This window comes from Taurulus bubalis (assembly GCF_910589615.1).
Source record: "Taurulus bubalis genome assembly, chromosome: 17".
In the NCBI taxonomy this organism is placed as follows: domain Eukaryota; kingdom Metazoa; phylum Chordata; class Actinopteri; order Perciformes; family Cottidae; genus Taurulus; species Taurulus bubalis.
Genome location: NC_136605.1, coordinates 5142370 through 5153331, shown reverse-complemented (window position 1 = coordinate 5153331; position 10962 = coordinate 5142370). Strand labels below are relative to the sequence as shown.

The following is a 10962-nucleotide window of genomic DNA, read 5'->3' as shown; positions in this document are numbered from 1 at the left end:
GTACAGCATTGCACATGTTTTACTTAAGTAAAAATACGAAAATATTAGCGTCCAAATATACTTTTAAGCAGGCCACTAAATGTAAAAGTACTAATTCTCCATGTACTGTTATACAAAATTAGATTTTAATCATTGGTGCATTAATGTGTAAACATTACTAATGCGTCTGGATATACTGCTGGGTAGCTTGTGAATGTAATATCTTTACATATAATATATGTATTACATAATAATAACTTTGTTGATTACCTTTTGTTTTAATAACATGAAGCCGGAAAGTAACGAGCAAATTATCAAATAAATGTAGTGGAGTAAAAAGTACAATATTTACGACTGAATTGTAGCAGAGTTTAGGTATAAAGTAGAATATAATCGTAATAAGTCAAATATAAATACCTCGGGACAGGATGAGTAAATGTACTTAGTTACTTTCCTGACTGCGTTTCACAGGAACATTCACACCAGATGTAATGCAGCACACGTCATAGTGTTGAAAAGGAAGCGGCAACAATGAGGACATAAGAAAAAACATATTTATTTGGTTTGAGTTTTTGGTTCCCTCGAGGCTCTCTCTCTCTCTGGCCAAGCAGATCATTTTCCTTTCTTCACCTCCTAAATGGAAGGAAATAGGGAATGAAATCAGTGAAACCGGTATGCAGTGTATTCAGAACGTGTATGAATGTAAAAGTAACAACACATTATTACATTATTAGTACAGTATTATCAGAATTCACTGAAGGTATCAAACGTACCTATTCTGCAGTGAAATGGCCTCTTTTTTTATTCTCATATTATAGAATTAGACCTCTTTGAGCTTTAAATAGTAATTAAGATTACTATTAGATTAGGATTAGGAGACATAGCTAGGGGACACGCCCTGATGGAAAAAAGGCTGCAGACTCTTCCTTCAGGGCAATTATATTAGAATATTCAAGCTTGTTACCCCGAAGTGTTCCCAGCCTCTGATCTCATCGTAGAAAGCGTCTCCGGGACAGGAAGTGTTCACCACCTGTCTGTGGCCCTGCAGGACGAAGTCGGCGACCAGTCTCCCGCCGCCGACGGCGCAGGATGCCAGCTGATCCCTCACCAGCCCCATGGCATGCTGGGAAGGCAGCGCCGCGGCGTAGTCGCCGATGAAGGAAACCCCGTAGCCCACGGAGTTGTGTCCCAGGGTGTGGGCCCCGCGCTGGAGCCAGCCTCGGCCCTCGTAGATGTACCCGTCGGAGCCCGCGACGAAGCTTTTGAGGGACCACAGGGGGGCAAAGTTAGATATATGTGAGTCGCGGTGCTGGATTTCCCTCTCGTGACACGAGGCTGTACCTGTATCCGATGTCGTCCCAGCCTCTGTCGTCCTGGTGGAAGCGCTGCATGGAGCGCATGTCGGCGGCGCACTGCTGGAAGGTCAGGCAGGGCTGGCCCGGCGAGTGGGTGTGGTGGATGTACATGAAGGAGAGCGGGAGGGTCAGGTTGGTGGGCGTTCCTCTGTACGGCTCTGCGCCCCACATGCAGCGAGGGATGATGGGCGGGCAATCTGAAACGGGATCGGGGACGTGTGAGCGAGCGCAGGATAATAATCACTTTGAGAGACCGTTTGATTTGAGAATCCTTTCACTCACCGACGTACTGATGGACGAACTCTTTCATTCCCTCCTTCACCAACGCCGCCAGCTGCTTCTTCTCCTTCGGCGCCATCTTCTCGCGGCCCGTCAGTCTTCGCCGCAGCTCCGCCGCCTTCACCACCTGTCTGGCCAGCTCCGGAGGGGCGGCCAGCCCCCTGAAGTTCTCCCTGCGGCGCCGGCTGACGAGGCGCGGGGCGCCGTCCAGTCCTTCGCCGCGCAGCGGGCGGCCGTAGTACTCCGTCAGCAGGCCGCTGAGCGAGAGGGGGCGCCGGCCTTTGTCGGAGACGTCCATCCCGAGAACCACGCCGTCCATGCCTCCGTTGACCCTAGCGGCGGTGAGCGCGGAGGGGCTGCCGAGGAGGGTGAAGACTTGAGGGGAGGCGACGCTGTCCCAGCAGCCGTCGGGTCCCAGGAGAGGAGCGCTGTCCAGCTCTTTGGCCAGCGTGAGCTGCAACAGGCCCCGCACGCGGCCCGGCGTCCTGGCGAGGAAACCGGCCTCGATTCCTAAGAGGAGGGGCGCGAGGGCGACGGTGGTGCCGTCGGGCGTCAGGACGACGCCTTCCTCTTTGCCGTCCTCGGTGACCCTGTGATGCACAGCCGCGCTGAGGTAACCCGAGAGGCTCGCGTCTAATTCGGGACCGCCGGAGTCGGCGTTGCCGAGGAAATGCCGGACGAACGCGTCGTTGAGGCCGGCGGCGCCGCGCAGCCTCCTCAGCGCGGCCAGCGGGCCGGACCCGGGGTCGCCGGCCTCCAGCCGCCTCACCGCCGCGATGAAGTCATCCATGTGGCGGGAAGACGTAGCTGGGGACAAGGACAGGAAACACTCGGATGACACGACCTCCATGACGCATGACATGCAGATTTTTGTGTCTGAATCTATTATTCAGACATATTATAAAAATGTTTTATCAATTCATGACGTTTAATTCTATAAAACCTAATCAGTTTAAATATATTTTCAGTTCATTCAGATAATATATATTGTTTTATGTTTTTGGCACTGTAGATACTCCAAGGGATAATTTACCCAAATTTCAGTTTGGATTTTTCTTTTAGAAATTTTTATTTTTTTTTACAAATATGTGGTTGCGTCACTCGACCATTTTTAGCCTGTAAAGTTAAAAAATACTGTTAAAAACTATTTAAAACACTATGAAAAGTTAGGTAACAAATGAGTTAAAGCACAATGTTTCAGACATAAAAAAATATACATTACATACATTTTGGAAAAACATTTTTATAGAATTTTTTTTTTAGAATCCTTATTCGTCATGAACCCTCTACATGGACGACTTGAGCTTCAGGCCCGACAGAATCAAAACGAGTCAGAGGAAAAGTTTCCAAGTGGCGCACAATTGTAAAGAATCTCAGCTGAAGAATTTTCAAACGAAACGGGGAACAAAAAAAATCATAAATGCACTGGAGTCAGTCCAGCTTCTGTCCTGCCACATTACAAATGCATCTCACTGAACAGGTGATAAAGCAAACGGCATTACCTTCCGCATACGTGCTCAGCAACACCACAACAAGGGCCAGGGCGGGCCTCCAGCAGCCTTTATCCATCCTGAGGTGTGAGCGGCTCTGAATGTCCGCTCCGCTCGCCGCCTCCTGATATTTATACAAGTTCCCCCGTGCATAATGAGCGGGCGGTTATGCAACTGTTGACTTACTGTAGTTCAGCCCTTCGGCGTGGCCCGCTGAGCAGTGTGGGAATCTGACACCTGCAGTGCGAGTCTGAGTCTTTTTTTTTTTTTTGTCCTTTCCGCTCAAGGTCTTTCCACGCACACCGGCGGGCGCGGGCTCTTTTGAGAAACTCCCAAGTTCCGCATTAAATCTCAGTGTCCTCGTTAATGCGGCCGCAGCTTGTGAAAGGAGAAAAAAAAACCTTCTGGGAATAAAAAGCAGCAGCAGCCGGCGGCGGCGGCGAGCTCCTCTCTGCAGTACAAATCACCGGCAGTCCTCTCTGAGGCAATAAGCGTGTTCCGGTTCATGTTCTGAGGAACACGGAGCCAGGCTGCAAAACTGGGGAAGTCCCACAACCACGAATCACGTTTGTCTGACGGGCAGCAGTGACACAAACAAAAAAAGTATCCGCACGCTGATTTTATTCATCGTTGATTGTTTTTTTTTTAAAGGTTTTGTCTTGAAAATGCAGCAATGAAAGGCGCACAACAAGGGTTGGGACCAAAAGACTCAGGGACTCAGAGTTTAGGCTGCAGCTGGCACGTGAGGACAAGAAGAGGAAGTAGTCGTAGTCCAAGGCTGGACTGGGAAATCCATTGCAGAAGGTCGGGGATGCCAATAACAAAGGTCAAAGATATCAATGTGTAATTAGTAATTACGGTAATCTGTCATAGTAAAGACCTTTTAGAGGCAGGAACAAGAACGATAAGGTGGCTCCACAAGCATGACACTAATAACTGTTTGCTGGAATAGTCACCATACCTGCTGTGATAATGGTCCGTGAATGAGATTCTTTTGGAAACGAGCGAACGCATCTTGTGACGCATCCAACATGTAGGAGATGTAAATATATTTGAGACACGTTTTGGGACTTTTGTATGGGACAACTCCAACAGTTGTGTTACTCTTTTTTTTTGTTTTGTTTCCCCAACATTGCTCAGCTTCATAAAAATACAATCGGTTTACACGATGACCTCGCATGACCTTTATTCACCTAGAGGAAACATTAAGTAGAAAGTTTGGCAATATTAAGTTGTTTATATTGATTATATAAGACATGCCAGTAAGTTCTATTTTCAGGTGACCTTGATATTTTGCCAGGAACAAGAGATAAAAGTGACAGAGTTATATATTCCTTTTATTCCAGACTCATAGGTCCATATAGCAAAAGGTCCATATAGAAAAAATACAATACAATACGAGGACACGGGTATAATCACAATCAGTCAAAAAGTCACTTGTGGTTAAAAACATAGAGACACTTGTTCCAATGTTTCCGGAAACAGGAAGAATACCTTGTATCACTCTGTGTTGGCTCAGTTAAGGCTCTTATGATTACATAAAAGTTTATGATTACATAAAAGTTAGCCCATGTTTCTCTGCTGATCAATGGACACCCATTAACTGAGTTGAAGCGTCTCTAACGAGCAGCTTGAGGACAAGAAAACATGCAATTCACTTCAAAATGACATTAAAAGAGACGTCAAATACAATCTAATAAAAGTATCTGGAAAAATGTATATTCAAGACTATTAACCCTCCTGTTACCTTTGGGGACAATTTGATCCCATTCAATGTTTAATGTCTCTAAATAAATGATTGACATCTTTTTTTTGGCTTAATATTTCATGACTTTTCCTAATTTAATGGGGACAACTGGGTGAACATAAAATGAACATGATATGTTTTCAATGTCCTGTACACATCTCGTACGCATCAGTGTTCTTTGGGTCAATTTGACCCCAGGCTGCTTTTCACTGTGCAAAACATATAAGAAATATTAACATTTTACACACATGAGTTTTGGATGATATTGAGGTCACTATAACATGCAGTTTTATAATCTTAAAAAAGCTTTAGGGCCCAAACCTTACATAACCCTGAAGAACATAAATCAGAAAACATTTTCAATGACCTCACACTGTACATCTTCCTACACATTTATATTACACACAGGACGACCCGGGGCTAATGAGAGGAAATTGGAAATTGTGTGTGTGTGTGTGTGTGTGTGGCACACATACTGTTTGTAATAATGATTATGATTTAAAGAAATATTGGACATTGCACATGCGTGTCTATGCAGGAAGTTCACATGAAGCAGTGACACACCAACTTGTGTGAAATATGAAGAGATTTGGTCAACAGTCAACTGATGAATCAGAAAGAGCCGACGACCCCGTGACCAACAGCCGGCGCGTAGCGGCACCCGCGTTGACTCCCAGCAGCATATTCGGCATCGAAGTGATCGAAGATCGCTCTTTGTTGTCGGGGGCTTCGACCTCCGCTTGGCTTCCCTGGTTTATGATACATGTTTGCAGTGATACTGTTTGTCAGCTGCAAAATGCTGTTTACAAAATGTTAGTCCAGGTTTTACAATGAGATATAAGTAAGACTGACTGACAATAACACATTGTTGCGTTGTCTAGTTCAGTGATCATGGAGAGACCTTTCCCCTGTGTGGACCTCTTGACATACCTGGATAACAACAACGGTCCGTTGAGGGAAGACCAGGCCAAGGTACTGAAGCCGGGTGGAGCCTGCTTCTGTGTCGGTGTTTGGTGCTTCAAGCTGGGCCTGGTGTGGATTATGATGTCTGCCTTTACGTCTGTCTGTCTGTCTGTCTGTCTGTCTTTAAGTCTGTCTGTCTGTCTGTCTCTCTGTCTTTACGTCTGTCTGTCTGTCTGTATACGATATAACACTTTTTCTCTGTGACTGTGATGCAGTTTTATTACAATGTTCTTGTTACTGTTTTAATTAAATGTTAAAATGTTAATGCTGTTTTAATTAAATGTTAAAATGTTAATGCTATTTGAATTCTATCTTACTGCTATTTTAATTCTGTTTCAATGTTAATGCTATTTGAATTCTGTTTCAATGTTAATGCTATTTTAATTCTGTGTTTAAAAAAATGCAACAAATGTATTGAATGTGTATTATTGTCTATCTTTTATTTGTGGGGACTTAAATGGGAAAGTAGCAGGTTAGATTACCCTTTGTAAATAAACGTTTTTTATTGATTAATTGTTTTGTTTATTCATCTGCAATAGAAACTGAAATGGTTGAGGAGGTGAATGTGTGTTTATAGTGAGTAAAGCTCATGGGTCCTTTGGGTCGGACGCGAGGGCCTGCAGCATGCGTTGTGCTGATGTGCATGTGTTTCTGTGGGTAAAGGTGGTGAAAAATACTGTATAAATGTAGCGACACAGATTTATCATAACTTTAAGAGTAACAGACTATCAGTAATGCAAATACACATACATATATTGGAAATACACATACATACTGTATATCGGAGTTTTGAGTTTTAAATCCTTTAATAAAATAGAAATTGAAAACGAATGGATGAAAACACACACTGAAGATTTGGACAATAATAAAAAAAAACACTTGAAGGACCAAGCTCACTCTCAAGGGCTATGCCACATTGAATAGAAATAAAAATTTGATATTGCAACACATTACATTAAATTACATTTCATTTAGCTGACTCGAGATTTAGGGGACACCGACCTGAGGTATGTTTTGCGTATACTTTTAATGATTGCCAGGAAAATTATAACTGTGAACTGGAAAGATGCAAAACCACCAACCATAACTCAGTGGAGACAGAGCCTAAAACAGGTTCATACAATGGAACAAATGACTGCAAATGTATAAATGACAATAGATACCTTTACAAGAAGATGGACTTGTGTTACATTATACCTCCATACTTGAACAACTGAGAGGAGTTGTGGTAACAAAGCTGAGCTGTATTATGAGGAATACCATTGCTAAGCCAACTTGTAAATCCTGCTTTGATATGAATGTCAACCTTCTACTTTCAATTTCTTTTCATTTCGGTATCTTTTATTTTAACTTAGTTATTTATTTCATTTTATATATTTACTGCATATATACTTGATGTAAGGTTTGGGCCCTAAAGCTTTCTTAAGATTATAAAATTGCATTTTATAGTGACCTCAATATCATCCAAAACAAAAATGTAAAATGTTAATATTTCTTATATGTTTTGCACAGTGAAAAGCAGCCTGGGGTCAAATTGACCCCAAAGAACACTGTTGCGTACGAGATGTGTACAGGACATTGAAAACATATCATCATGTTCATTTTATGTTCACCCAGTTGTCCCCATTAAATTAGGAAACATCATGAAATATTAAGCAAAAAAAATGATTTCAATCATTTATTTAGAGACTTTAAACATTGAATGGTGTTAAATTGACCCCAAAGGTAACAGGAGGGTTAGAATGGAGGCCTATGAGAGTAGGTCATGACAAGACACGGATGGCGTTGTAAATAGTTAGAAGAAAATTGCACATGAGACAATATATATATATAAACTTCGAAAAACTACAGTTTTCTTTAACTGTTTTACATACACTGTAGCCTAAACAAGCACTGTGTATATGTCCACTACAGGTAACTGCAGTCTTTGTTGATGCGGTGACGCTCCGGTCCGCTAGGAGGCGCCGCGCAATGTAAACCTGGTTCAAGTCGAGACGATTGAGAAAGTAGCCGAAGAAGAAGAAGAAGACGGAAGATCCTGTTCAGTCGCTCGTCTATTCCTCAGCACGGTATGTTTATCCTTCAAGAAATACGTCCTATGTGTAACTACGTGCTCTCCTCTGTGTTTGTGTTGTTTCTTTTAAACGTGCACGTGACCCACAGCTGGAAGGGCTCGCGTGCAGTTAGTTTGTTTCAACAGGAAAGTACCCGCTAGCATGTTTGGCTCGGGTAGCTAACGGCTAACGTCATCGGCGATCAGCTGTCTGCTGGTTCTGAAGGCTCTTAGAGGCTCAGTGAGCACCGCGGGAGGTCATGTAAATAATGTGTATCTTATATCTTATCTCTTATTCTACTGAACCGATGACACGCCATCGTGGAGAATGTGACGTGTGATCAATATAAAGTCATTGATGGTAAATTAGTGAGTTCATTTAATTGGTTGATCAACAGAACATTAGCTGTGATAAGTCATTTGAATATTTCACACAGCAATGGGCCCAAAAATCTCCTTTTTAAATGTAAAGAGTTGCTAGAGATCATGTTTTAATCCATAAAATTAATAGAAAACCTCTAAACTCATTTAAAAATACAGTACATGTGTATCCAGTGCTTCCCTGTAGCATAACTACACTAACTAGTTATGAATGGGCTGCCTCTGTGTGTGTCTGTAGATACTAACCTGTGCCGTGGACCACCGACAGAAAATGGACACGCGGTTCACCCGAGGCAAGTCCAACATCTTGGAGCGACCCCTGACCCGGCCCAAGACCGAGGTCAGCGTGAGCGCGTTCGCCCTCCTGTTCTCGGAGATGGTCCAGTACTGCCAGAGCCGCGTGTACTCGGTGTCGGAGCTGCAGACGCGCCTGGCGGACATGGGCCAGAGCGTCGGAGCCAGCCTGCTGGACGTGCTGGTGCTGAGGGAGAAGAACGGCAAGAGGGAGACCAAAGTGCTGAACATGCTGCTCTTCATCAAGGTGAGCAAACGGAAAACACCCGCCGATGGTTTCTTCTTCTTCTTCTGTGTTTTTTAATGGCAGCTTGCATCCTTTCTGTTGCATTACTGCCATCTTCCGGTTCCCAACTCCTACACTTTCCCCATCAGTCCTGTTGCTCGCAAAAACTTGGCCAAGCACCTTCTTCCCAGCTTACCACTCTATTATATTCCTTAGCTCTCTTCCTTTCATCCCGTCCTTCCATTTCTCCCAGCATGGCCCTCCTTTCTGAGCTGTATCTAGTACAGGTGGTGATGACATGTTGTACACTTCCTGGTGCCTGGCAGTGTTCACAGAGACCACTGAAATAAGCCCCGCCCCCTTTCCGCAGCGAATGGTTACGAAAAAGTGAATTAACCACATAAAGTCAAGCGAGTAAACAAAAACATTTGCAACTCTTTTGGTGCGAACAAGGCATTAGTCTTGCCACTGACACTTCCGCCGATGTTTTTTTTAGTTAAGTAACGTTTAAACTAACTGTGTGGTTGTTTTGTTTTAGGTCAATGTTTGGAAGTCTTTGTTCGGGAAGGAAGCCGACAAGCTGGAGCAGGCCAACGACGACGACAAGACTTACTACATCATCGAAAAGGAGCCGCTCATCAACGCGTACATCTCTGTTCCCAAGGAGAACAGCAGCCTGAACTGCGCCGCCTTCACGGCGGGCGTCGTGGAGGCCATCCTCACGCACAGCGGCTTCCCCGCCAAGGTCACCGCCCACTGGCACAAGGGCACCACGCTGATGATCAAGTTTAACGAGTCGGTCATAGCCAGGGACAAGGCTCTGGACGGCAGATGAGGAAGACCGGAGATCCACCCAGTAAGACGTGAAGTCATCCGGGTCCAGGTGTTTGTCCCTGACTGAACTTCTTGTGGTGACTGAGACAGGATGGACTTTATGGACGGACGACTGCCCCAAGCTGAGCCACGGCTAGAGCGGGAAACATGCAGCTCGTTGGTTCAATCCTTTTTGTTTGTTTGTGGATCATCTCACTCCTGTCGTACCTCATGAAGTGACGCAAAATAGTTTACTCAAGGTCACTTTTTATTTGTAGTTTCACGTCACATTGTCACATCACTGATGATTCGGGGGCAAATGGAGATATTGGGTAATACTGTGACCACATGGTAAAATAACTTAAATTAAATAATGTCCCCTTGGGCTCTGGGAAATTGTGACGGCCCTTATTTACACTTTTTTTTTTTTTTTACAGACAATGAATCGAAGAAACGCACAAACAGATTATTTGATGATGAAAGTGATTGTAATGTGCAGCCGTTGCCTCATAGGATGAAAGTGAACCAACTAAATGGAGGCCAAATAATTAGAGCGTTCCTGGTTCATAGAATGATAATAAAAGATAGTGTCACAACACCGCTTTAAAGGCTACAACATATTGTAGTTAACAGACAGAGGTCCAGGTTTTTCTTCTTCTTCTATTCTTCATTCCAGTGTAACTTCAGCTGCGTGTTTCATCTCTGAAATAGATTTATAGTCAGGGCCGTAGCTGCCATTGACGACACAGAGGTCTCATCGTCACCGTTTTTATTTGAATATATTGTTATTTTATTTAGCGTGTGACTTTGGTGTTATTACTAACGTAACAAAACGTACACATGGAGTTTTATGAGCTGGCTACAATATCTTTCGACTCTGCATTTTGGCAAATTTAAATACTTTCAGGCCGACAAAATATAAAAAGTGAATAAAGGCTTCAGCATTCCTCCTTTCCTCCACCCAGAATGTTATTCCTGGTAGCGTGACGGAGGCGTTGAACGCAATCAATAAAATGTGAAAAATCCAAATAATGAAATAACTTTTTGGTTGCTGTGGTTTCATGTTGAAATCGGGGCGTCCTGTTGACCAAGTGGCTAAAAGCATTACCAGGTAACCAGGCCCGTAGAGATTACCCCCGCATCCCCCGCACCGCGGGGGGGCCTCGCAGGGACAGGAGGCCTCGCGCGGCAATATATATATATTTTTTTTTTCAAACTTTCCGCGACGCAAGTAACGTTTCACAAAATCGCTCGTAACTATCCTTTAAAACAACGGATTTCAATAATAAACACATCTCCGTGACCGTGCGGGCATGTAGGATTCGAACGGCGCCATCTAGATCCTTACCAGCCACCTATAAGTAACTTTAAATTCCGTCAAC

General features: G+C 43.9%; 2 protein-coding genes across 3 annotated transcripts; one reads left to right on the top strand and one right to left on the bottom strand.

The window, feature by feature from the left end:
- Nucleotides 1-566: 566 nt before the first annotated feature.
- Nucleotides 567-3182, bottom strand: pglyrp6 (peptidoglycan recognition protein 6; the record flags this gene model as incomplete). The annotated part of the gene is made up of 5 exons (XM_079233031.1): nucleotides 567-612; nucleotides 944-1238; nucleotides 1321-1531; nucleotides 1617-2420; nucleotides 3116-3182. The coding sequence occupies 5 exons, from the start codon at nucleotides 3180-3182 to the stop codon at nucleotides 592-594; spliced, it is 1398 nt and encodes a 465-aa protein (XP_079089157.1). The 3' UTR covers nucleotides 567-591.
- Nucleotides 3183-7800: 4618 nt separating this feature from the next.
- On the top strand, nucleotides 7801-10599 carry trappc5 (trafficking protein particle complex subunit 5). Of its 2 annotated transcripts, none has more exons than XM_079232562.1 (3): nucleotides 7801-7882; nucleotides 8486-8788; nucleotides 9306-10599. In XM_079232562.1, exons 2-3 carry the CDS (start codon nucleotides 8519-8521, stop codon nucleotides 9600-9602), a joined length of 567 nt encoding a protein of 188 aa, XP_079088688.1. In that variant the 5' UTR covers nucleotides 7801-7882; nucleotides 8486-8518; the 3' UTR covers nucleotides 9603-10599. The 2 variants fall into 2 exon arrangements, with proteins under 2 accessions (XP_079088688.1, XP_079088689.1); XM_079232563.1 differs by having other exon boundaries at nucleotides 7838-7882; nucleotides 8516-8788.
- The last annotated feature ends 363 nt before the right edge of the window (nucleotides 10600-10962 follow it).

Coding starts and splice junctions, on each gene's coding strand:
- trappc5 (XM_079232562.1), top strand. CDS start 8,519: ATGGACACGCGGTTCACCCGAGGCAAGTCCAACATCTTGGAGCGACCC. Junction 8,789..9,305: donor ACATGCTGCTCTTCATCAAG/GTGAGCAAACGG, acceptor GTTTTGTTTTAG/GTCAATGTTTGGAAGTCTTT.